Source organism: Anser cygnoides, chromosome 1 (genome assembly GCF_040182565.1).
Source record: "Anser cygnoides isolate HZ-2024a breed goose chromosome 1, Taihu_goose_T2T_genome, whole genome shotgun sequence".
Classification (NCBI taxonomy): Eukaryota; Metazoa; Chordata; class Aves; order Anseriformes; family Anatidae; genus Anser; species Anser cygnoides.
In genome coordinates, this window is record NC_089873.1 from 189,467,310 (window position 1) to 189,494,385 (window position 27,076).

The following is a 27,076-nucleotide window of genomic DNA, read 5'->3' on the forward strand; positions in this document are numbered from 1 at the left end:
TGCCATATGATCCTAAGTTTCTCAAACAAAACCATTTGCTGTCAGGACAGAGTGGAGCCAAGTTAGTGTGATTCAAGTTTGAGAGTCAATTTTGTATAATGTCAGAAGGAGTTACCTAGTGCCACCCAGTGTTGGCAGCTAGAAAAAGAAAGGTTAAATATGGTTACAACAGGGTGTAGCCTAGTGAAACAGGAAAAAAAAAAAAAAAAAATCCCAGCTCTTGCTTTCTGTATCAGAGGTGAGCAATTGCACAGAAGCCATTTAGCACTGAAGTCTGGGAGACAGCTGTCCCTCTGTGGCTTAGATGTTAAAAAAAAAACACACCTTGCACCTTTTATATTCACATTTCAAAGCATATAATCAGTCTGAGAGAGATGTAGATGGCCTCTTACACCATGAGACTCACTCCTCTAAGCTAACATGAGTTAGATGTTCAGGAATTTAGATGAGAAACAACTATGTGAGAGGTGTCTCTTTCCTGGGATAAATGGAGCACAGTTAAAATGTTACCTTTTTTCCCCTTTTATCTCAGATGCTGCATATGACCTGCATTTCCTTGAAGCCTTTTATATTATATGGGATCTCACGGATATCAGACAAGGAAATAAACACTCTCCCAGTCATGGTCTTTTGATGACTGAAATAATTATGCTTTTGTCCTTCACAAGACTGTGCAAAACTCGTTAAGTGTCATGGTCAGACAGGGAAACTGAGGCGCAGAGCCAGCACGAACTTCCCCATCACAGCAGAGAGCTGGGTCCTGTCCAGGTAGGGATGGAGAGGACCTGGAGCCCAGAACCCAAGAGGGAAAGAGGGGAAGGGGAAAGTAAGGTGCTGAGATGCTTTGAGCCCACCAGATAGTGGTGGTGAGATGATCCTAGGGTTGTGGCTTCATCTGCCGTGCTCATGGCAGAGAAATCCTCCTTCAGCCCCTTTTTGTATCTTGGACTCCTTTACTCACCCCTGACATGGTTTCGTTTCCCAAAGAAACAGACAAATTGGCTTGAGCAGTTCTCTGCCAGTTCTTTATTTTACCCCACAGAAGACAGAGGGCCAAGGAGAGTCTGACACAGGAGTATAACTCAGATGAATACATCACAAACAGTAGGGTGAAGGGTGGTTGCCCTCCAAAACCATGTCTTCACGAGGTGACACACCGGTTACTGGTGTTTCTGGAGGTCAGGGGTCCCTCCTGACATTTGCACATTCTCATCCCACCCCGCGAGCCCCTGCAGCTCTGCCGGTGGCACAGCAGATCCCTTGGGTTCCTGCCTGCTGACAAGAAGCCTCCTCTCTAACCCACCTTCTCCTGAGCTCATGGAGGCAGGCCATGTGCTGAAAACTCCCACTCCGGGGCCAAAATCCTTGGGGTGCTTTTTCTTTTCTTGACAGCCCTGCGTGTTTCCTTGAGGACCTGGGAGCTGAGCTGGCTCTTCTGGCTCTCGGCACCTGTGGGAAGACCTCCACAGTCATTAATTACATCTGCGTGTTTCACTGGGGCCCCACACAATCTAGGTGCTCTCCGCAGCTACGAGACTTTCAATCCTCCTCCCACAGAGCTTGCAGCTTAGAAACGGAGGCAGAAAATCTCTAATTCCAGTGATGACTGCCCAGCCTGGGCCTCAGGACTTCTTCAAAAAGAGAATTTTCCCAAATAGGGGTCACAGAAAGAGTTAGGTGGAAAAAGGAGACTGGACAAACATAGCATTCATGGAAGAAAAAAATCAGTGTGCATCCCCCTGGTTGAGAAGGTTTTTAGTGTAGGTTTGCAATGAGAGCCTCTCTCTGCCACGGGGTTTTTGCAGTCTCAGCAATCAGGGTGAAACGACAGGAACGGGACAGAAGCAGGAGACCTGTGTGTCCCTGCGTTACACAGCGTAACGCTGCTCAGTTTGCAGGTCTGAGATGTTTTTAAACCTATAAATAAACTGGGGACGTTAATGATGCCATTAATCTTGGTTGGCCGCCGTCCCGGCTGTTCTCAGTGGCGAGGTTACCTTGCATCGCCCAGCAAAAGTCGGTCCCCGGGGGAGGGATGGATGCTGCACGCCCAGCCCCGGTGGCCACAGCCCTCCACGGGAGGACACTGCTGCGGTCCTTGGCTGAGCACCAGGAGGAGGTGTCCCCAGCGCCAGCCCTCCTGGCCCAGGGCCTGGAGGGAAGCACAAGGAAACAGTTTTCAGGTGACAAGTGACAGGGAAACGCAGCCGTGCTGCTCGCTCTGGAGGGTTTGTGCAGGTGCTGCAGCCCCCGTGGCAGAGATGCTCTCCTCACCTCCTGCCAGGAGATGCCCTGATGGAGACCCCTTGCTCCTCCGGACCCTTGGGAGCCTGCTCCCCCACCTCGGCATTTCCAAGGGTGGAAAATGGCAGGGCTGTGAGCTACGGGACAAGGGGAAGCCCATGATGGGACCCCAGCACACCTGCCCAGGGCAGAGGTGCTCCATGGGGAGAACGAGGTCTGCACTGAGAGCTTCTCGCCCATCACTCACACCAGCACTCAGTGCTTCCCTCATAGATGGGAAGAGAAGAGGCCCCATCCCTCTCCACCCAGGGGGAAGAAGGGATGCATGGACCCAGGCAGGAAAAGGTGCTTTTCTTCTCTCGCACTAACATCAGTGGGGAAAACGAAAAGTGGCTGTGTATTGCTCTTCTTCTCATCTTAGTGGGTGACATTGGTAGCAGGGTGATGGTTGGACCAGATGATCTTGGAGGTCTTGTCCAACCTTAATGATTCCGTGATTGTACAAGGCTGGTCTGAGCTAGCTCAATATATGGGGAACGCAACGCACCCCTGCCTTGTCAGGTATGGTGGGAGACAAGAACAGCTCCATCTCTCCTCTTCACTAAGGCCTCAATACGGGACCCACTGAGGAGAACAACCCCAGGACCACGTCTGCGAGGGAGAACGGCAGCCCAATGCCTGCCCTTGGCACTCGCTCTGCACCCGGGGCTGTGCTGGCTGCGGTGCTGGTTTGGCTGTAGATGCTGTGCTCCCTAGGTTCATCTTACCAGTCCACCGTGACTTTGTTTACAACTTCTGCTACAATATGCCAGAAATGAATTCCTAAAAGTATAAAGAAGGATTTCTCCTATCTAGGAGAAATGAAGTTTGCACATACTGGAAACGGGTCCCTTCGAAAACCAAGCCTATGCAGCTTTCCTCGGGAACTGCCTGCTCAGATGTCCAAATTGGTCAGGCACAGCCACATGTGGTTAGAGAAATAAACGCTCCCCTACCACCAGATAATAATGCGCCGGCCAACCTTCTCTTTTATTTTTGTATCTTGCCCAAGAAGTTGCGACACTATCTCAGCAGTAGCAGCAAGGAGTTGTTTGCACTCTGGTCACAGGTGATGGGTGGCTCCGGCAGTTACTGGGACTTTCCTGGAGCACTCAGCACCGTGACTCAGTTTCCTTACCGTCACAGAAAGCACCCCCCCCGTTTTCTTTGTGCTATTTACTGTTTTTTCCCAATTTCTTAAGTGTTCTGGATGCCACTTCCTATAAAGTATCAACTAAGAACAATTAAGAGAGATTTGGATGCTTTTCCTTACCTTACCAATGACATTTTTGGGCCAATGTCAACAATTCCTCCGTGGAAGATCCAATCCTCTTGACCTGGCTTGCAGCTCACAAACCTGCTCTCCCTCAGGAACTGCAAGGAAATGCATTTAATTTACTTGTTTTTTTTTTATTGTTTTTTCTTGGTGACATCCACCGGGCCACCTGAAAGCACTGGTAATGCTACAGCTACCCTCTTTTAGGTGTTACTAAAGATGAGGGAAAACCACCTATGAAGGACAAACTCCCACTGATTTGTGGTGTTCAGGGGTCAAGCAGAACATGAGAACAAAATGAGGGTCTGTGGAGAACCGGGCAGCACGTGCCTGGCACATGGAGGCAAGGTTTGGTGCGGTGTGTAGCCCATTTGGTGAGCAGGGAGATAACTGGGTCCAGCCCTGTGCACCGCACTTGGTAAGGGGAGCTATCCAGGACACCAAGCCCTATGCGACGGAGAGAAAGTTTCTTTCCCACCTTGATTAGCTTTCCTAGTTTTAATTGATACAATTTTTATTAACTCCTAATTGCTACCTGTGGGCTTTGCTGAGCCGTTGCTGGGATTGGGAATCTCTTTTATCAATGGGATTTCATCAGTTGGGTTTGCTTTCCATATATTAGCTTATTGCATTTAGAGAGCCATCTAAACCCCATTGGTATAAACTGGAGCAACGTCAACCTTGGAAGGAGCTGGGGAGAAAAGCCTCTCAAAATCCCAGTTTTACTCCTAATTTTATTCTGTGTCTGGTGAAGCAGAATGTCTGGTAAGAAACCAGCTTGCAACTGGAGCCTGGCAGCAAACACACGGAGGTGCTCCAGACAGGCTCGACTTAACATTCACCTTGACAAAGTAATCAACCTGTCAAGCAAAGGAAGTCCTCGCGGCCAGACTGGTGATGGAAGGTAACTAATACTCCATCTGCAGCATCAGGCAATAAAGGATTTAAAATATTACAGGAGAGGAGACCTGAAATGTTAGAGAAGAGAGTGTATGTAGAGAAGGGGAGAGATTAGCAACGTGCAAGAGCCAGAAAAAAAAAGAAAAAGAAACACCAGAAATGTTTCATATTGGCTGCAAATGAATAACAGCCTCAAATGAAGTGGTTAAGGCTTGTTGCATATGGTAAAAATACGGGCTAAGCCAAGCAAACAGTCTCGGGCTAGTGGCACAGAAGAAATAATCTCCCTAGAGCAAAAAAAGGCATCTGTTTATTTATCCTGGTTATGGAAATGCCCTTGTCCAATGTCAGCAGTGCTGAGAGCTCTGTGGGCAGGTTGCACCATCTCCCGGCTCCGGAGGAGACCCGAAACCACTGCCCCATACGCGATGCCCCCGGACAGCCCTGCTCCTTCCAGCTCCCCTGGGGGCACGGAGATCAGACGGGGCCGCCTGCGGCAGCATGGAGAGATCCCTGAGCTCTCCTGAAGCAGCTCCTGTACAGAGCCACTCCGCAGGGATGGGGGCGCATAAAAAGGGCCTTTGATGGTGATGACAGCTAAATTAATTAATTAAATTAAAATCCAGCAAAGCCTCACCGCTGCTTATAAAAGCCTGATGTCTTGAGTGAGGGCTGAGGATCCACACCCCAGCTGCAGAAGACGCTTCAGAGACTACCTGAGACATTTGTACATCAGGCACAGAAATGTGAAAATCTTACTTGTTAATGTTGATAATTAATTATTATATTTGCAGGGGAATACATGTACCGGAAGCAATTCCTTCAGGAGGCTGCAGTGCAAGCCAGTGGGAGCCCAGGGCTGCACTCTGTAGATCAGACCATGTGTGCAGGCGATGAGTTTGCTCCCCTTACCCTAAGAGGGCACTGAACACACTATGGGATTCAAGAACGCTGGAAATTACCTCTTCTACTTAAACCTGGCATTTCAGCATACCTCCGATGCGGCAGAGCTTCCAAACTCTGCAGGCCTGAACAGACCGTTGTAGCTAGTTTGGGTTTCTCACTGTCCTGGAGGAGTTATTAGACTGTTGTGAGACTGAGTCTCTAATTAGGTCCCTATAGTGGTAAGATTGTTTCCTCTGTAATCACTCAGTGGGAACTGGTGCTTTCTCCTCTGTATTCAGATTTTTATTTCTTTCACCCACATCGTCTGTCCAAAGCCTTGAGTCTCCCAGTCCGCTGGATGCAAATGACTTTGGCATTCACTGTAAGGATGTCTCTTTCCAGCTGCTTCATGTTTCCTTTTGACAAGCTCTTCTAGAGATATTTATAATGAATTAACTCAAGGCTGGACCACTTGCTAGTCTCTTAAATCCAGTGCTGCTTCAGATCTTGATTAGCTGGTTTAATTTTTAACTCTCGTGGAATTGGTAAGTCCAAGCTGAACTGTCACACACCACAATTGGGAGATGGTTCCCAGTTAGGCAGAGCAGTAGCCGTGGGCAGTACACATGAAGTAAGCATGCAGAGGGACTGTACTTCTCCAGCATGCTATCCAGAGGAAATGGTTCAGTTCACAGGGGAAGTTATTGGAGACCTGGAAAAGAAAGAGTCTTACTAATTTAAGCATATGTGAAAAATGACTCAATGCAACGTGCAGAACATTTCACAAGCATCTTACAAAAGTGATATTACACAAATGCACCTTTCTCCACATTTTTTCTAGATCCTCTTTTCTGTTTCTTATTTCTGAGCACATCCTTCGATATGAGCAGAACTCCGGAGTTTTAAATTTGGATCCTTGTTTGAGCTCCTACACAAAACCAGTCTGATTTCTGTAGATCCTGCTCTCTTGAGTCCCATGACTTCTACTACAGGGTCTGCAGGTGTTCAACCATTGTGAAAGTCAGGTCATTAGTGCTCTGGCAACTAATTGCTGATTTAAGCACCCAATTTTCATCGGTTTGACTTCCAGCTCTAAAATTTTGGCCTAGAGGTAAGCAGAAAACTGGAATTTGTACCCCAGAGCCTGGAAGCACGCTAGTCATTCAGTTGCCTAAGCTCAGGCTGAAATGAAGGCTCCTCGCTTGTCAGAAGATTTAAAACAAAACAGGAAGTTATTAATATCAGAGACGGAGCTGACTGGAGAGCCGAACAATATAAAGCAGAACGTGTCTCCCCTTTTTCCTGTTTATCTCTTGCTATTTCGGAACGCATGGGAGATGAAGCGTCAAAGAGTTTCTCATTCGCAATTTGGTGCTGCGGGGCAGCACAATTGGAGCTGCAAACGGTGCACACCATCCCAGTAAAGACGGGGCATCTCTCTCCTACAGACCTTTCCCATGCTCTGAACCAAGTGTGCAGCCCGGTTTGAGGTGATGGGGTGGAACACGACACACCAATGCAGTTTGCATGTGGCGTGCAGGAGCTTAGAGAAAGCGAGCAATAAGCGAAACTGCGGGGGAGGGCGATAGGCTGGCTCGATATAATTACCTTAGGAAAACACTGGAACTAACGAACTTTCTCCCGAGAAAGGGCCATTAGATTTTTAATTAACACAGGCCATTAGGACCACAGCTCCATGCCACGGCTGAATGATGGTTTATCAAACAGGACCAAATTGCTGGCACCAGCCTGGGAGGAAGCTGGAGCATCACAAAAAAATACCGTGTGTACTGGGCTAGCAGTTATGGCATAGAAATGAGCCAAACTTGCTGGTCTCGTGGCCAAGCCTCGAGGCATTAGCACAGCACATGCCAGAGAGCATTTGGCCCTCTGAAGGCAGAGCCGGAGGGACAACCTGTTGGGATCTGGGCCTGCTGGCTGAGGGATCTTTGCCTCGCTTCGCTAGTCGCTGCGGAGGTGGGCAGGGGAGGAAGCTGCCTCCCCAGACACAGCCACTCGCAGAGCTTCTCACAAAAGAAAAGACTTTTCTTGGCCCAGAAAAACCGGCACCAAGCAGGAAATCAAGGGAAAGAAAACAGTACTATTTATTTGTTTCAACTTAAGATTGAGCAGGTGATAATTCCTAGTACAGCTTGGCTTTTCTTTCCAAAACAAAGCGCAAAACGGCTAACGCTGGCAGTAGGTATCAGCTCCCTCAGAAAGGTTTCCATTCTCCTGGTGAAACAGGAGATTGGATGTGAGGATTCATTTTGCTTAGTTCCTTCCCTCTTTTCCTTTATTCAGAGGATTGGGGCTGTTGCTCTTTTCCCCTACCTTTTACTCGGCTGTTCACAGCTGTCTGAAGCAGATTCACAGAAGTAGATCACCACCACAGAGCCTTCCTCCTCTCTGTTTTACACCAGCAAAACACTGTTTGTGAAGGGAACCTGCACAAGAGAAAAAGAAACAGAGAGTTGTTTGCTTTCCTGTCCTTGATAAGGTTTCAGCTGCAAATCCATGAAAACAGGCACATGGTTTTCTTTCCCCAACCCACAAATAAAGAGGTGAGCACACCCATCCCCTTTCAAAATGAAAAAACTCATCCTCGATCCCAAGACCACTGGGGCTGCAGATGCCAGAAGACAAGGGAAAACAAAGCACGATGGATTTCATTGCTACCTCAAAGAAGTCAGCTGAGAGCAAAGTCAAGGAGCTGTCCCCCAGAAGGGCATCTTTCTCCCACGCAGGCCACTGCAGGCGGTGCTGAGCAAAGGCAGGTACAGCAAGCAGCTGCAAGACTCCTGGCCCAATGCTTGTGGTCATTGCTACAGCCCTTACAGGACGCTTTTGCTGTCCCAGGCTTCATCCTTACAATGGAAGAAAAAGCTGCTCTCTTATACAGGGGCACAAGATGACAAAATGACCGGCCCAGGCGGCTGGAAGATGCAGCTTCACCTTACAGCTGAGTCAGTCTGACAGCGTCGTGCTGCAGATGAGGGTGGGCTCCTCGCCAGCTCTGGTGCTCTGCTCCTGTTCCTGCCTTTGCACTTTGCTGCCTCCCACCCCAAGGAGTCTCTTTCAGGGATATGAACCAAAGAACACTCTCTCTGCAAACCAAGACAGCCTCCTGAGTAATAGCTTAGCCGCTAGCCCTCCTTTCTTTGCAAGTAGGCAACTAGAAAAAAAGAACAGAGCAAAGGTAAGGAGAGGGGAGAGACAGCACCTTTACAGGCTTACATCCCCGTGATGCCACACTCCTATTTTTCCCCCTTTTCTCTCCCCGATTATCGCTCCAGCAAGCCTGTCCGTGGATGAGCCAGGCCAGCTCCTCACCATCAGGCAGCACAGCTCCTCTCCAAGCACTCACCTGCCTTTCCTACGCATGGCTAGCATGGGACGAGAGGAAGAACCACTCACCTTGGCCTCACCCTGACATGCAGCGGGGACGCAGGAGCTGGGAAGCATTCCCCTCTGTTGCAATATACCCAGGGCTCTGCCAGCAAAGGGTCTCTAGATGCTGGCAGCACCACTCGCTGCCTGCTCGGCCCTAGCGGGGAGCTGAGAGATGGGTGGCTCCTGCCTGAGCCCTTGGGAGAGCAGCAGGAGGAGGAGGAGAAGGAGGAGGAGGAAGAAGAAGAGGAGGAGGAAGGGAAGGGAAGTGTAGGAAGAGCAGTTTCAGATGAAGTAGAATTAGGCAAGACAAAAAAGAGTGGTTACTAGGAAAAGAAAATGAATGGTATAGTTACGAATCATTTTCACGTTTTAACCAAGAAATACAAGAACATGTGAAACAAAGGAGAGTGAAGTCAAAGCACCCCACAGAGCAAATTAGCGAGCCTTACAGCAAATCGTTGGCTCTATACAGCTCCAGTCAAACATTTCTTTGCATCTGAAAGTCAGCTACTCTAAGTGCCCTGAAGGATCCCCTCTGCTGTCCAAAGCACACAGTCAAAAGACAGCGCAGAGTGAACCTACTTGGGGCCTCGTATGGATCTCTCCAGTGCCATATCTGAATGCCTCCCAGGCTTTGAAGTATTAATCTCCTGTGCCCTGGGGGTATGGAAGCGTTATTCTTACTTCAAGAATAAGGGGCAAAAGGCTGAGGCAATTTGAGCAGCTTGCCCAAGGGAGTCGCTGGCAAAGCAGAAACCTGGCCGTAGCTCATCTAAATCCCAGGCTAACACCTGAACCTCCAGACACACCCTCTTCTCCCTGAAAACGTGAGAAAAGGAGAAACAAAAGCAAAGCCATAAAACAGTGGTTAAAGTCATTTGAGAGTCCTCAGCACAACCTCCCACGCAGCAACCACCGCACAATCCTGGCTGGTTTCAGCGCTGCCGCGTTACCTTTCCCCTCTCAGCTTCTCTGTTGCATCCTGACACGAGCTGGGAGCTGCCCGAGGCAGAGGCTGTTCAGCCTTCCCCACTGCTTCGCTTGGGGTATCTTGCAGAGGGACCGAGAACCAAATTATTTAATGCCACTCGTGTCTGCCTGGGGAAGGCTTTCCCTCCCTTTGAGCAGCCCACAGAAGCAATACATGCAAGCAAGAGCCGTCGGGGCAAAGCGGCCAGCTTTTGCTTTCTCTGTTCGCTCTGGGATTTTTGACTTCAGTGAGATTATTTAGGTTGCAGGCAATAGCTCTTGAGGGTGACAAGGATCTGGCTAGTGAGTCAAAACAAGCCTGGAAGCCCTGCACACAGCAGAGATTGCTTTATAGGAATGAGGCCCTGCAAATGAATTGTTTATGAAAGCTCTGATGTCCAAACTGTTGCTGTGGAGGATTTATGTGTAGAGATGTGAGTATGTGTTCCTCCTCCACTACTGGCTATTCCTGTGTATTTCCTCTCTCCCTGCCCTTCAAGGCTTTGCTCTGAATATATCGATGTGTACTGTTCCTGAAGAGTCTTGGGAGAGAATCTAGAGGGCAAAGATTTGCTTCAAAGCAGATCTTCAAACATCTGTTTGTACTTACTGCACAAATATTTAGCACACTACAGCACATAGCTGCCTGTAGCTTCAAGGCAAACACGAATGCTAAGAGGTATTAAACGCTCTTAAACATAAACAAGATAGCCTGGAATAGCTTATCGGTTAGGTGGTAATGGGTGGGGAAGAGCTCGTTGTATATTTAAGGCCCAGTCCTTTTCCCAGTTTATTTCCATGTTAGTCGTGGGATCTGGAGAGAAAAACTCTCATGTGTTTCAGCCTGGGAATAACGCTCAGATCAGAGCTGGTCCTGACTCGCTGCTGCAGCGGCTCCTGTCTGCTGCTGCTCGGGGTGCAAGGGCAGGCTCTGGCCAGCTGCCCTCTGGGTCACCCGAGGATGGAGAGGACCTCTAATGGTTGTTGATGTCCAGAGAAGGGCTACGGAGCTGGTGAAGGGCCTGAAGCACAAGTCCTATGGGGAGCGGCTGAGGGCACTGGGGTTGTTTAGTCTGGAGAAGAGGAGGCTCAGGGGAGACCTCATTGCTCTCTGCAACTACCTGAAAGGAAGGAGTGGGGAGCTGGGGGTCGGCCTCTTCTCACAGATAACTAGTGATGGGACTAGAGGGAATGGCCTCAAGTTGTGCCAGGGGCGGTTCAGGTTGGAAATGAGGAGACATTTCTTCTCAGAAAGAGCAGTCAGGCATTGGGATGGGTTGCCCAGGGAGGTGGTGGTGTCATCGTCCCTGGGGGTGTTCAAGGAAAGGTTGGACGTGGTGCTTAGGGACGTGGTTTAGTGGGTGACATTGGTGGTAGGGGGGTGGTTGGACCAGAGGATCTTGGAGGTCTTGTCCAAACCTAATGATTCTGTGATTCTGTGATGGCCAGACCACCTGCTGCAATTGCAGCTAAGGGGTAAGGGGTGATTTCCCTGACATCAGAGGTCCTAGCAGGCTGTACAGGAGCACGAGGGGAAGCCTCTGGCCTCTGATTAGCATTTGGTTGCAGATGAACATGTTATCACCTGCTGTTGCTCGATGCCATTCTACCAGGACACTTGTAGCATTGCCCGGGAGAGAGGCATCGCGATTGTTTCAGCTGCTAGGAGCTGGTGGTGTTTTAGCCCCACACTCTCCTGCTAGGTGAGTGAGGAGTTCATTTGGCTGGCTGAAATCCCCGAATCACCTCCCGAAAGGGTCAGCCGACTGCCAGTTCCGGTGCATGGAGGGGACAGAAACACGGGACAGAAGCTGTGAGGACAGACGGCGTGGCAGTGGTGCTGGCCTTGATGGGCATAGAGCATTAGGGACATCTCAGTATCTCCAGTTCACAGACTTCTGGATGGTCTAATCTCACCTCCTTGGAGATTTCAGCTAAAACACAATTTGGAGCAGCTCTGCCCTGGACATATGTTGCCTTCTGCCAAGTCTGCTGCAGGGACAGAAATCCTTGCCAGCGGAACAGTCATAAACAGCTGGCCTGGTTGCCTCTTCAGTCACCTCGCTATGATTTGCTAGAGCTCATTTGTCAGAGCCCTAAATCACAGCACAAACACTGGAAAACAGCCTGAAATGGATATGCCTAGACCACAAAACCTGCAAATTCTCTGCAAACATGAAGTCTGTCCCAAAAAACAACATCTTCTCCAGGACAGCTGATGTTTGTTCTCCGATCTGAATAGCGCCAGCAACGAAAGCACTTTGACACCGATATTTCTGGTGGTATGGGAACGTCCCTGGAGATTGTAAGGTAGTTACTACACGGACAGAAGTTTGTAATGCAGATCCGCATTCAGTCCTCCGTTTTTGGAGCTGAGGAGGGCTTTTCCACCGCGTTGAGCTAATGCAACTGAGCCAACAGGAATTAATGCTATGCCCTTTTCTGCCTGTTGAGACACGGTGAAGGAAAGCAGCCACCTTAAATCAAAGGGTCCAGATTCAGGGAGGTGCTCGAGCTAGAAATCAGAAGGCAGTTTACAGATACTTTGATAACTTGGGCTTTTATCATTCCACAGGCCCCAGAGATCACTTGGTGAGGGCTGAGTGAGTTTCCTCATATGGTATTTGAAGGCAAAGTCAATCTACATTTGCTTCCCAACAGGCAAGCCCAGGCAGCTACAGCGTGTTTTAAAAAGGGGAGATTAAACACAAGTTTTCGGTGCTACTCTCTGAAAAGATACAATCGGTTCTATCGTTTGGAGCTTAGGAGTTAGGAGTTTAAATCTGATGTAGGCAGCTTTGAAGCACCAGTTTTGTCAAGAATATCCCATGCTTTGTCCTATCTTGAAAACTGAATTGTTTAGCTATTAAGGAAGATTAATGTAATCTCTCTGTCTATGAAATTGGATTTTGAAACTGCTTGCTCACTGTACTATCTCAAGTGCAGTGAACAAAACACTGCTCCCGTTCATGTTGCTACAAACTGCGGGTCACACCTTGTATGAGCCCAGGGTGCGCTGGATCGCAACTAGGCCAAAGAGCCTGGTGGGCCGCACCAGGAGGGTGAGGGGAGCTATTAATTCCCCTCAGCTTCGTGCCAGGGAGGCCACGGGTGACACACTGGGCTCCTCTGGGCCCCTCAGAGTGAGGAAGAGGGGTATCAAGGTGGTTGAAGCATAGGCCTCACAAGCCAGGATCAGAGGCTGAAGGCTGGGTTTAATCCAAAGATGGGGAGACGAATGGGTGATAGCCTCTCGTAAATCCCACCTGCCTCATGGAGCCACACGAGTGACACAGACTGACACCGCATGCGAGTGGCAGATGGTGATATGAAGGGCAACAAAACCAGGATGGAGCTTGGAGGGTTGGACATTAGGAAAAACATCTCCCAGAGAGGGGGACTCTCCATCCTTGGTGGCTCCCAAGACCTGGTTAGACAAGGCCAAGGCTGACCTGACCTAGTGCGGCAGTCCTGTGCTGAGTGGGAGCCTGAACAAGCTTGGGACCATCAGAGGTCCCTTCCAACCAACATTTCTGTGATTTTGTGGTTTTTCTAGTTTGAAGAAGCCGAGTGCTGTTCAGCTATGTAGATCCATATCCTTTTATGCTAGCTAAGGATCTGAAAATCCTGAAACACTATTTAGAAAACATTTTGGAGAAATGGAAGTACCAGTTCTGAGGGAGATCCCACATTTTCATGGTGCCAGGGTGGCCACAATTTTGGACTCCACCAAGTTAGTTCGAGCTCCAGCAGGACAAACGTAGTTACACAGGAGATGTGTACATGCACTAGCTGAAATCCCATGTTTTCATCTAGAACAAGAGGATCTCCTAACCTCAAGAGGAGAAATGACTCTATGCAGAGCTCTGTGATAACCAGCCTGTAACAAAAGCTAAGGGGTACAAGCTGGGTGAAAAGCAGCACCAAGTCAAAGCAATGGACTTTTGGCAGTTGTATCACTACACCATCCAGTAAAACCAATATTCTCCAACTTCTTCTGTTCCTCCTCTAGGAGGGAATGTGCTATAAGGGGTGGCGATGATCACCCATCCCATCCTAATACTGTACCTGCAAAGTACATGATGGAATCCCCAAAATAGCATCTCTGAGCTCCACGCTGAGGAGGACATCAGGACACAAGTGAGAAGTAAGATGAAGACTCTGCTGGCCTTACACTATCCTTGGGAAACTTGGGAGCTCATAAAAGCTGCCTTTGAAACCTGGAAAGACAAAGTTGAAGTTGATTCCACTGAATCAGGGGTAGCAAGGCAAGGCAAAGCCACTCTACTGAGTGCTGTGTTCATCAGCTCCTGCTCTTCCACCACGTGTTTTTTTTCTTTTTTTTCTTTTTTTTTTTTTTTCTTGGCATACTCCTTTACCTTTCTAAGGAGGGTAATTTAAAATGGGTGTCATTATCCATGCATAGAGGGGAAAAAAAAAAAAGCAAGCAAGGTTTCCTCTGCTGGTTTATTAAGCTGATGGCTGCCAAGAAACTAACAGTAAAGGTTAAGAAATCTGAGCCCCTCCTGCATGTTGCTTCCCCCTTCCACGGCCAGAAGCAGCATGTTGTGCTCTCCTCCGACACCCCCTCTGCCTGGGAAACGTGTCTGGCAGTCCTGTGAACACGGTCTGGCCATGAGTGTTGACAGTCTAGTTCCTTCACTCAGAGGTAAATGGTCGAAGAAGAGAGATCCCAGGGCAGGAGGCAATTGCTGCAGCGTCAGTATTTCTGCTTGTCGTCAGCTAACCCAGACCTTGCCTCCTTGGAGCAGCTTCTGTTCGTTTGAGGTTCCTGGCTGTAGGGATCGCTGCTTCCACCACAGCGTACCCATGCACACCACTCCACAGGCACTTCAGCAACCTCCCTTTCTGCTAACAGTGGGACCATGAAGCATCCTCTGGCTGTCTGAAACAATTGCTCTCTCTGGCCCTTGGGTATCCTTAGCCAGAGATTAGCAACTCCACGCTCCAAAATTTGTAAAGTTTGCTAGCTCCTTGCATCCTCTAGATGTCCCCTGCCAAGCCAAGGAGAACCTATGTGCAGTGTAAACTCACCACGACAACACTGGCCAAAGCTTCTGACAAGCCATCCATCTGCAGTGCTACAGCCCTACAGTGCTACCCCTTGTGAGTAAAAAGAAAAAAATATATATTTTTTAATGGTTATTCTTTCCTTTTCTGCAGCAGCTGAAAATCCAACTTGTTTTCTCTCTTTCCCAGAAATATCTTTGACTGCACTGGCTTGAGAAGCACCCTGGCAGGAGCGAGTTTGTTAATGACTGACTGCTCCAGGGCAGTGGAGGAGTCGGCGCTTTTGATACAGGGAGAAGGGCAGAAGAGAAAGAAGGCAAATGAGCGGGTGCCTGTGGTTGTTACGCTTCTCCTGATGCACCTGACAGAGACTGCAGAAATGGCTAGATGGCTGCTGGAAGTGCTTGTATAATGTGAGGAGCCCTACACCCCAAAGCACCACAGGCACAGGCTGTGTCACCACCAGCAGTAGACTACACAACACTGATGGAAAGGACAAAAAATAGTGCCTGTGTCCTCTGTTTTCAGGCAGGAAAAAAAATATATTTTGTATTTTCTCTTTCTTTTGGACTTTATAAACAGTTACATAGACTGTTTATGCACAACTTGCTTTGTCTGGTTTTATGCATCTGGGTTACTTGCCTATCTGTCCTCTCCAGTTTTAAGTATTTGCCCACTAATTGCTGTTTCCTTGACCAAAAGCTTTACTTTTCCGTATTGAATTGAAAGCACACATACATGCTGCCCCAGTATTGCCCTCAATATGCCTCCCAGGGCTCCGAGGTGCCCTCTAGGCCAGATTCAAACCTCAAAGGGAAGACCTTGTCACAAAAGTGTTGCTTCAGGGCTTCCCGAGAGCATCCCAGCAGTCTGGGTGCCTGTGCTACTCTTGTCACCCCAAACTAGAGCTCAGCAGGAGAAGGATGACACGGAGCGGCCACAATACCTGCATGTACTGCATTTTCAGCTGGCAGGGTGACCAGAGAAAGAGCTGGGCACAGCTTCTACATGGACTGGGTTGCATGCACACTTTTAGGACCCACTGCTGGGAACTGACAACATTTTATATGTACATGCAGCTTTACATGGTCTTAGTGGTATCTGAACATCTGCTACTGCTTAAAAGGCAACTCAGTCATGACCTACCTACAGAGAAGACCTTGGATATTGTTTTTAAAAGCAGTGGATAGGTCAGAATGCAAATGCTACTAGGAAAAGCTCGAGTGAGCATATAAATATTACATTTGGCTCTACCTGCTCCTAGTACCACTGCCTGCCTATATCCGCCCATTATTTCTTACAGTCAAAACTCCTTGGAGCATGCATGTTTTGTTCCTTGTTCAGAGTCCAATGCAGCACGATCCTGGTTATAAGCGTTGACTCCTGTGCCCTGGAATGGTGAAAATTATAATATTTCAACATTAACCTAGTTAGTAGAATCACTAAAACAAAATATGTTGTTATTAAGCCATCCATATTTCCACAGAACTATTAGTTAATGCTGCTTTCTCTTTCACTAGCATAGCATAACTAGGATATAACAGTGTATTTGTGCTGATAAGTGTTCTCAAATGAAGAATTAAATTTTATTTGCCATCAGCAATGTGATGTTGAGTATATTAACTGAAAACTTACTAGCCACCAATTAGCAACATAGTGTAAGCCCCATAAAATATGGAAGCAAACGTTCTTGACTCCAGCGCAGTAGGGCTGCCACTTCGATATTTCTGAAATTTAATTAAGCAAATGTCATCATTTCTAACACAAACCATCTTGCAGCGAGCATGTTTTCAAATGCTTAGAGCAAAGCAGAAAGGAGTACTGGAATCTTGAGGAGTTAGGAATTGTTCCCATATTAGGTATTATTTCCATAATGAGCTGTGTTCATGGTTTATCCATTTTCATTCACCAATTTATTACATAGTATGCACTAGGGATACGTGTCTAGATTAAAACCTCATTTTCGTAGGTGCTGCATGAGCAAGTCATGAGACGATCCCTGGTCCTGCAGGCTCCAATGTAGTGTCACAATGATCTAGAAGCAGGGAATCATGGAAGCACAGAATCACAGAAGAATTTGGGTTGGAAGGGACCTGAAAGATCATCTAATTCCAACCCCCTGCCATGGGCAGGGGCACCTCCCACCAGACCAGGTTGCCCAAAGCCCCATCCAGCCTGGCCTTGAGCACCTCCAGGGAAGGGGCATCCACAGCTTCTCTGGGCAGCCTGTGCCAGGGCCTCACCACCCTCTGAGGGAAGATTTTCTTTCTTAAACTGAGTCTAAATCCACCCTCTTTTAGTTTAGGACTGTTATCCCTTGTCCTATCACTATATGCCCCTCCAGAAAGTCCCTCTCCAGCTTTCTTGCAGTACCCCTTTTAGGTACTGGAAGGCTGCTCTCTGGCGAAGGATAAAAGACATGTAGAATGGGGAGAAGGTACAAACTGGTGTGTCTGGCAAACAAGCACATTCTTCAGAGTAGACAAAATCTTGCTTTTCAGGAGAAAAATTGTATAGCATGACAGTGCAAACAGGCTATGTAGATGTCTTATTAATATTTGGTTTAACTAGAAAGCCACGAAGGACTTCAAGACGTACCTACACTGCATCAAGTGAACATGGTCTGCAAAGCCTGAGCTGCCTGGAGCCACAATCACTGTAGCCAGATTGGTCAAGGCCTGGCTCAACAAGCTTTGGCCTTTTTGCTGCCGTGTAATCCAGTGTTAATGCAAATATACTCCCCTTCCTAACCTCTTTAGTACCTCTGTATGCCACTGCAGTGCCTATACCATCCCATCTCTCTGGGGTCTCAGCAGCTCCTTGCTGCACTGGGGTATTAGGACCCATTTTAAAGGAGCTGGTAGGGCATGGGGGGCAGGTGGGAAAATTAAAATAGCTTCATATCTAACGCAGGGGGGAGGGCAGATGAGATAGCAAACAGAGGTGAGATCAGACCGTGGATTCTGAAGGTATAAGGCAACAGATTATTAATGAAGGGACTTGTTTGAGTGTCTTGGTAACGTGGTAATGAGAAACCGTGTATTACTGCTTCAGCAAACACCGCATATATAACATGGCATTGTGAAATCTTTGTATACAAACATAGTTACAAGAGTAAAATGATAAAAGGAAAACTCAGCCATATTTCTAAATATACTCTCTTTTTAGGGGAAATAATGTTGACAGAGCCAGAAAAGGCCTGATATATCCAACTCTCATGCACATGTCCTCATTCTTATGGTTTAATAATCTTAATGAACTATGAGGGGAAGGTAAATAGTCTTCATTCCACATCTCTGAGGATAATAATAAGAAAGAAGAGATCTTAAACATTGGTAATGACTTGTAGAGCTGCACATTGCTTAAAACATCGAGCACGAGCCAAGAAATACCCCTCAAGGCTGCAATCAAAAACTGTTTTTGGCTCTGCACCACAAACAGAAATTTTATTTGATCAACAGAGTTATTGCAACAGACTTGCTGTTTAGCCTCTGGAAGCTTGTCTCTAAAGCAGCAGCTCGTCTCAGTGCAGCTGAAGCCTCCATGCAGCAAAGCTCTGGGCTAGCGAAACCGCAACCTCTGCTAACAGCTTTGGGTCGGCCGTGATGGCCACAACATCTTAGGTTCTTCTCCCTTTGCTAGCTCAGGAGCCTGAATAAGTTTTCACAGGGAAATATATATATTTTTTTTCTGAGTGGAGAATACTGGCAGGGAGAAAAGAAAGGAACTTAAAAACATTTTTTAACAGAGCTTCTCAGAAAGTGACAGGCCTTCTCAAAATATTTTAGTTTTTTTTTTTTAATATGAAAAGTAGAAAACAAGTTGAAATTTAGAAAGCTGATGGTCTATTATTCATATATATATATATATATGAATATCTGCCATCATAAACGTGTTTCCTGCTGGTATCACTAAGGAAAAAGGAAGAGCTTTGAGTAGAAAGATAGTTGTTAAGAGCAGAAAGTCATTTTCAGCACAGAACGAGAAGCTATACTGATCCGAGAAAACCAAGGAATGATGCTGACTGCTGCTGAGAATGACACACTGAATGCTATCTGGATAATTGTTTAGTGACATACAGATACTCAGCATTTCCAGGCTGAAGGTTTGGTGATCTGGCAAAACAGAACCTTCTACAAACATGGGAATAAGATTTAAAAAATTAGCAGGCTCCTGTTCAGCAAAACAAAACCAATGGGGCAGGGAGTCCGTTATTTGTCAGAGACATGAGGTCTCAGATACAGAACAGGCATGAGCTGCCTGAGATCCTCGGGAAAGGAGGAGTTTCAGGCAGACATGACATAGGAAAGAACTCTAGAGCCCAGAGAAACAACTGGATCCTCAAACAGGCCACAGAGAAAAGATGGGGCAAAACACAGCAAAACTAGTCAATCAAGAAATAGAGGTATTTTGAGTGATCCACCTCAAGTCCTACTTAAGCATAGAAATAAGAAGCCTAAAATTTGCTGGTTTAACATTTCAAACTACTGCTAAAAATCACATGGCTTTTCTAAGTATCACCTTTGTTTTTTGTTTGTTTTTAAGAGAAAAGCACTAACACCAGATCAGATTTTTATTTTTTTAAACAAAGATTGGGGCAACTCAGGGAGTTTGCAATGAGTTGGAGAGCCCGTGACTGTCTGGTTCAAATCCAGGCAGTATGAAAAGAGGTGATGATGGGTGGTTGAGATCAAAAAGATACCTTTCTAAGCAGGGAGAAGATATTGTAGCAAAATAAAGAAAATGGGAAACAGGGGAAGAGGAAAAGCTAGCACTTTGCCCACTGTTGCCTCTAGACTTCGACAGAAACAATACAAACCATCTTCAGGAAAACAGTACGTTTATTTCTAGTGAGAAACACATACCTTAATACCCTAGTGAAAACCATGCAGCAGTGGGAGGCTCAGGTGAGCATTTGCTTCCTGCAGGGCAGCTTTGGATGTACATTTCCAGTACAGGGGAGATAGAGATCACGATCGCTGTACAACCGTTACACCCGATTTCTAGTTAAAACATCGAGGCAGCATCTCCATAGGGAGGTGGTGTCGGCAGGTACAAGCACCAACAGCAAGCTAACAACAGTGAGCCCTGGAGAAAGAGCGGAGAGGCCTCCCCAGGCTGCTAGGATCAGCCGTATGAGCAGTTAAAGCCCGTAAGAAGGATTGGCATCTATTCCCATGAACAAAAAGCTCATTTGTAATTAAAATCAAATCCCGGGAAGAGCGTGTGGTGCATCTTTGGAAGCATGCGGCGCACACTGGGGAGATCAGTAGTGTTCACACCATACCTTTCATCTTCTGCCTCAATAACCCACAGAGGCGGTGGGTGATGACCACCACAAAGGTGAGCACCGGCATTTCACACTGCCCGTGCTTCCTCACCCACGTGAAGAGGACAAACAGCACGGGACTGCTTCCCATTCATGCCTCCGTGTAACCGTGAGGCCATGGCTGGGCTCCAGGATTGTAAATGCTTCATCAGAGATCAGGTGCTGGCCTGGTCCCAGGCCAGCTCTACCAGCAAAGGATTATGAAGCTATCTCAAAGGCTTGCCCCTTCTCTCATAAAAAAAGGGCACTCACTCAAGAAGAGGCTCCCCCATTTTGTCACTGGAACCATTGAGACCTGAGAATCAGACTGGGATTTGGCCCGCTGCACGTAGACTGGTCACGGAAAGACTCCAGGCACAGGCTCACAGCTGTTTCTAGTCCTGCAGTAAAAGGACATCCTCTTGCTAAAACCTGCTGAAAAAAAAAAACACCTCTGCACGCCCCTCTTCATCCTCTGGAGCTCTGGCTGCAGACCAGGTTGATAATAAGCAAACCGGGAGGGAGGGAAGGGGCCCGGTTCAGAGGTGATGGCAACCCAGCACGGGTAACATCTGATCATTCAGGAGAGCTGGGAACAAACACCGCCAAACAGCCCCATCCAGTCCACGCAACATGACTAAACAGATCTGCACAGGCAGATCTGTGCAGACTGCGAGAGGAAATCAAACGCACAGAGCGTGTTACAGGCTGGCAAGCACAGTCTCTTTTTGATTTTTATTTTTTTTTTCCTCCAGCTGAAACTCATCCTCCCTTTTTATTTACTTCCAACGGGAGGAAAGGCTGGAAGAAACTACTGCCTCATCATCGAGGCGTCTCACCATGTTCCACAGTGCAGCTAAGAGAAATTCTGCCCGTTTTCCTAAAAATGGCTATAGCTGATGCCTTTGCAAAAAGGACACCAAGGAGGAGTCATCCGTGAAGGGAGAAGGCAGAGATCGGTAGGATACCCTGGGGCAGGGAGAAGCTCCACAGCTTGTGTAACTTGCCAGGGTAGAGAATTGCTCTGACAAGTTACACAGGCTTCTACAGCAGGTACAAATTTGATCCTATAAAAAATAATAATTAAAAAAAACAAGTATCAACAACTTAATCACATGCCTGGATCACATGACAGCACAGGCAATGCACAGCAGCAAGTGTTGATTTTAACTTTTTTTTTTTTCTATTTAAAATGGGAGTGAGGAGTGAAACTTGGGCGGAGCTTTCTGCTGTTCACTGGGAGGGAAAATAACGTCTTTGCAACACCTCCTGCCTTGTTTTTGCTCTCCAGCAGCAGCATGGGGCTCTCCAGACCCTGCCAGGGCTGTTGGAGCTGCAGTTTTTCCAGGACCTCAGAGACCCCGGGTTGTTCTGTCACCCAGACCGGCTTTGGTATGGTCTCACCAGGTCTCACCACCTGAGGGGAGATAGAGCAGGTTAAAAGCAGGAGCGCTGGCCCAGCACCTGACATGGCGGCAGGCCATGGTGCTCGGTGCAGCTAGTCACGGCTGGCCAGAAACCAACAGGAACAGGCCAGGATGTCTGTGGGGGGAACAAAGAAGAAGATCTCAGGAATGGGAGGTGTCAAGATCCCGGCACGGGGAGGGGATGCTGGCAGGAAGTCTGTGCGGGGAGGACCGTGAGTCACGCCAACACGCTGCGCCTGCGCAGGGCTGCGCCCTGTTTGACCTCACTGCAACCACGAGTACGGGCTGGCTGAGGTGGGACTGGGCTCCCATCAGTACCTACCTCTTTCAAGAGGTGGTGTAGAAAAAATCCTAGCCAGCACTCGTGTCCTTCACCCCGTGGTGAGGCAGGCCTCCCTGGGGAGTAAGGCCTCACTGGCAGGGCTGCTTCCAAACCAACCACACGCTGCCTGGTCAGATCTTACCGGTCACAGTTGGTTATTTTTTTTTTTTTCCAGAGACACGTGTACTTTCAAAATCATCTTGCCTGAAAGTTTCTCAAAGTGAAACAGCACGTTTTAACTCACAGAAACCTTATGGGTTTTGCACCGTTCTGTTTCCACCTCTCTTCATTTTCTGTGGCAGCGGAGACCCCAAAGGCTCAGATCAGCAAAGCAATCAGTTTGTTGCATTGACGATTTCCAAATGAAAACCTCTATCATTTCTTTACCCAGTTCTCTCATGCAGTACCTAGAGATCTGCGAGTCTTACACTGGGGGTCCATTTTCAATAATCCTGTTCACAGTAGACATAGATTTCCACAGTGAACAAAAATAACAGCAGGTCAGCAAACCCCCTACCTGCCTCTCTCCTTGCAAAGCAGCCTTCCCCAGCAGAAAGTGATCAAAGCTTTGCTGCGTTACAGCAGCAGAGAGGTCCTCACGGGGATGCAGCTTTTCCTGGCAAAGCTGGGCTTTGCTGATGAATCCTGCGTGCACACATGGAAACACTAGTAAACCAACAGAAGTGTGCGCGCCCCAAGCTGGAAGGGCTGCTCAGGTCCAGGATCCTACCTCCTCGTACCCCTGAGCCACAGGGCTCTGCCAGCAGGCGCTGCAGGACGTGCTCTGCTCAGCTGTTTCCTTTTAACTACTCTGGCAAAATTAAAGAAGTACAGCCCCAAATGTGGCTACAGTGATACCGCTATAAAAATACAGGAAAGAAAGCCAGTTTTAACAGAGCATGCCTTGTGTTAATATCAGTGTGCATGCTGGTAGTTGCACCAGTATCAACCTCCTTGTGAAAATAGCAATTATCGCCCTAACTGAAAGTTTTTTACAGGCATTGGGGAGAGATAAGACCTCTATGCTATGTGTTAGGGCAGGAAGAGTTTGTGTCTTGCAAAGTATTCTTCTGGTTTGCAGGAACCAGAAACATAAAGGAAGATATTTGTTTTCCTTTAAAAAAAAATAGCTTGCTCTAAGGAATGCCTTTTTCAACCACAAGAGGATACAAGATGGAAGGGATACAGGACCTAATAACCCACCTGGAAATACTTAGTATGGAAAAGCTGTTCAGCGAGTTCAGGGATTATGCCAAAGAATTATCAGACAGGCCTTGCTTGATATGATTTGGGTTTGTGGGCAGCTTTTACAGCCCAGCAGGATTTCCCAAAGCTGAGGTACTTTTAAGCTGCCCTTGTATGTGCCTGGCCCTTATTGCAGTCCTGGCTGCTGGCCAAAGGGATTCTGTTTGTGAGAGAGCGAACAAGTGAGGATCATTACGACTTGGAAGAAGCTCAGTTCTTGTTCACTGAGGACTCTGGAGACAGAGAATGGGACAAGAAATGAATCAGAACGTGGGAGCCAGTGAGGAGCCGGCATGCTCTTGCAAATCTCAGCTATTTAGGACATGGTTTGCAGACTGTGGAACAGCTTGTATACAGAAGTAGGTGAACCTTGGATGCAGGAGAATAAAAGCCATCCTGCAAGTTCTGTATCTCTAGCTCTCGGGCAACCACATGTCAGCAGATCTTTCCTCTGACACGGAGTGGGTTCCTTCACTTTCCTCACAGCTCTGACTCCTGTCCTAATCTTTCATGGTCACAAGTGACCATATGGTCTCGGGAGCACGGTGTTAAAAAAAAATGTGAGAGTTTTCAGAAGTCTACGGGAGAGCCTCCGCTGTACTGTCTTCAAGAGAAGGAAAAAACAGAGCAATGAAAAGGTAAAAAAGGAAAAAAAACAACAACTGTAGTTTTTCAAGTCAGAAATGATGACTACAGAAACCATCCAGCCTCCTGCAGACCAAGACAATTGAACTCTGACATCCATAAGGCCCCCTGGTAGTATTTCCAAATGAAAATTTACAGATTTTTGAGCAATCGTGTTGGGGGTGGGGAACTAGGGGCAGGGGGGGGAAGAAAAGTAAATTCCATGGAAAGCTGCCATTCTTCATTGAATCAAAAATAGAACTTCTTGGAAGTTTACCAACCAGGCATTTTTGTGTGGAAAACACTAACTCTTCAGATTGGGCACTGTCCAAGGAAAAAGTACACAGCAGTTTTGGACAGGAACAGAGTTAGGGGTCTAGATGCAACAGAGAGACTCATTCACTCTAAAATACTTGCCAAAGAGTCCTGTTATGGCAGGACATGAGACACTTGCAACGCCTGTTATTTTTCTGTAGCACATTATAGGTCTGTCTTTAGGTCTCTGACTGTGCATCCACAGGGCTTTCGGGGAGTATTAGCGAGTCCTGGAGCACAGCTCGCCCATTACAGGCAGTGGAAATCTAGTCACTGCAGTTACTGGGGTCCTGAGAGCATTCATCTGAGCTTCACACCTGGATTTGGAGAGATGACTTATGCCCCGTGCGGCACTCAAGTGAGGGGACTGAAGGGAAGGGATGTCAGAGCAGGTAAGAGGAGTGCTTGTTTAGTCAGAGTGTCTTTTTCTAAAGAATAAAACCATGTTTAGCATGAGGCAACGCACAGAAGGAGTAGGAAACAAGCAGGGAAACTGGCCATCTCATGGGCTGTGATTTGGTGGTCATTTGAATTTGGGGTTTGCTGAACTGATATTCACTAAGGCCAGTGTTTCACACTTGGTACTGCTTCTTGCCAAGAGTCTTTGGGCAGTGGGCTAGGAAATGGGAGCATAGTTTTTAGCTCAAGGCTTCCTCCTCCCATTGAAAAGTCCCAGACCTACCCTTGCTCTATGATATTTGATATCATGCGCTGTAAGGAGATTTTTTTTTCCCCCATCCTTCTTTGAACTCTCCCTCTTTCTGCCGTGCTTGCCTTAACAGCATCAGAGCACCCACCTCTTCCATCTGCTCTTCTGCATACACTTGCCCATGCGGTTCCTCTCCCCTGTGCTTCACCTTTTGCTGAATGTGATGCTGTTCCCAGCGAGCCAAATCCAAAGAGGCATCGAGATCACCCAGCTTTCACCTAGCGAAGGCAGGTGATGAGATTCTTCGGTTCTGCACCACGAGCAACCCCTTTTTCCTGTTGGGTTTGTGTTCCCGTGCTCCACCTGTCCCCAGCCTCACATCTTCACCCTTGGAGCCACACAACTGCATATTCCCAGCTAGCAGGGCCTTCCACCTGGGACTGCGTTAAGAATACCCGATTGTTTCACTTTTATTTGAAGGGAGAATCCTGCGTTAGTATTCTTGCCTGGGGCACAGCACAGCTCTCGAGCAGGACTAGTATTTCTGGTTTCTTCACAATACCGGCTTTATCAGCCAGAAGAAAGCTGAACTCTTGAGTTTTTTTCCAAAGAGGGTCACAACAGGCTTGGCTGGAGCCTCACACCGATCAGCTGTGTCCTGAGTGCCTGGGGCTGGGACTGCACCGAAGGACACGGCCACTTGTGCAAGCAGTCTCTCTCAAACATAAACAGAGCAGCTCGGCCTCCTCTTCCTTTTGGACTTTCATGCTCCAGGAGCTCAGAAGGATGCCAGGAATTGCACGGGACTTGGTAAAGCTTACATATATATGTGTCTCTATGTATGTAGGTACCTATGTGTCTGTGGATGGAAGGTGGACTAAATAGTGTTCTTGCTTTTGGGTAGAAGAAATCTAGAGATTTTGCTGCTAATTTCCACAGCGTAAAGAGAAGGCACAGAAGAGCTGACTCCACATGGCATCATCCCTAACGGGGCAGGAGAACTAGTCTCAGCCATACCTGCATCAGGTCAAAGCTCCATTCCCTGGAGAAAGTCAAGTGAAAGGCTCTGTGCCTGCCTGGCAGCCTGTCACTTGGCCAGGGAGATCCTCAAGACTATCCCAGAAGGAGCTAGTGAGAAGAAAGAGACTGGGAATGTACTGAAAGAGGCCCTGAGAAGGGGAAGAAGAGCGCACAGCCCGTCCCTCTGTCCAGTTGTTGAAATATTCAAGTTCACACGGACAGGGGGTCAAGTGATCTGTGCAGGAATGTGATCTGTAGGTACCTCTGCTGCAGAAAGGCAGATGATGTCCTTGGTCAACACGCAACACGGTGAGAGCTGAGTGCAGGGAGAAGGCTGGAAGGTTTCTGGGAGCAGTGCAGATCCTTGGCTCTGAGAGGCTGGTCTGGCATGAAGGTGTGAGCAGACAGATCGAGGGTTTACTTGCTCTAGAAGAGGCACAGCGTAATGACAGAGCAGGAAAATTACACCAAGTATTTTTTATCAATCGAGAAAGCACTGGAAGGTGGTGGCTGGCCCTTGGCAAAAGCGTGAGTCAGAAAGCAGCTGTGATAAGGGACTGGAGACGCTATTAATGTGTTCTGTCAAGGGCTGGCTCCCCCATGTTTGGACGTCTGAGGCTTAGGGAGCTTATTCTTCTTTTTATAGGCTGGTGACTAGAGCTAGTGTAGGCAGATTGTCTCAATATTGTGGTAACAGCAGAGGAGTTTGGGGAAAAATGGGGTTAGGAAGAGGGTTTGTGAAACAATCCATGAATTTCTGAGATATCAGAATAAATGGGGGTTGGCTGGCAATAGGTGATATGGGTTGGGGGGCTCTGAGTGGGTAAAGGGTCTAGAGAACATCAGTGGGGTTTTGAATGATTCTAGGCAGGTAAAGGCATACCCAGGTCTACGGGGACTTTGTCAGCCTTGATGTTGGGCTGGAAATGGGGATTCTTGGTCTCTGTTTCTCTCCTTGACTCCCAACCCTCACTTGATGGCAATTCCCTTAATACAGGATTTCCATCCCAACCTACACGTCCCTCCCATCCCTGTTGCCCAGCAATATCACTCCTCCGAAACGCCTCACATCCAGGAGCACGATAACCGGAGTCTGTTTGTTTGAAGTGCAACAGGGTGGGACAGAAACTCGTGGGGAGAAATCGTGCTCCCACTGCTGGCAGTGTGCGAGCAGTAACGAGGGACCCCCAAGGCCTACAAACTCTATACTCAACAGATCTACCGTAGCCCAAAGGAGATTATTAACACCAGCTATTCTTTTCTTTTCTTTTTTTAAAGGAAAAAGTGGTGTCTCATCCAAAGATACTGTAAGACAAACAAACCCAGTAAAGCTGCTGTGTCAGGAAGCAGAGAAGAAACCCACATCCCATCAGAACTAACCCGCTTTTAGCTTTGCATCCAAAAATATTAGTCCACTTATTGCCCATTA

The 27,076-nt window shown here is 47.7% G+C and overlaps 1 protein-coding gene across 36 annotated transcripts in view; it reads right to left on the reverse strand.

The window, feature by feature from the left end:
• Nucleotides 1-200: 200 nt before the first annotated feature.
• Nucleotides 201-27,076, reverse strand: part of LOC106041153 (uncharacterized) — a 56,071-nt gene continuing 29,195 nt past the window's right edge. For 5 of the 36 annotated variants that reach the window (XR_010828315.1, XR_010828317.1, XR_010828321.1 and 2 more), the window contains exons 6-11: nt 16,039-16,127; nt 13,775-13,926; nt 7,679-7,791; nt 5,422-6,056; nt 3,557-3,657; nt 210-1,449 (exon numbers count right to left, since the gene is read on the reverse strand). Coding sequence is in view for 1 of the 36 variants with exons in the window: in XM_066989726.1 (XP_066845827.1) it covers nt 16,041-16,127; nt 25,910-26,073 (251 nt within the window). In the remaining 35 variants the exon portion in view is untranslated. The other 31 variants (XR_010828307.1, XR_010828312.1, XR_010828313.1 and 28 more) reach the window with 26 other exon arrangements.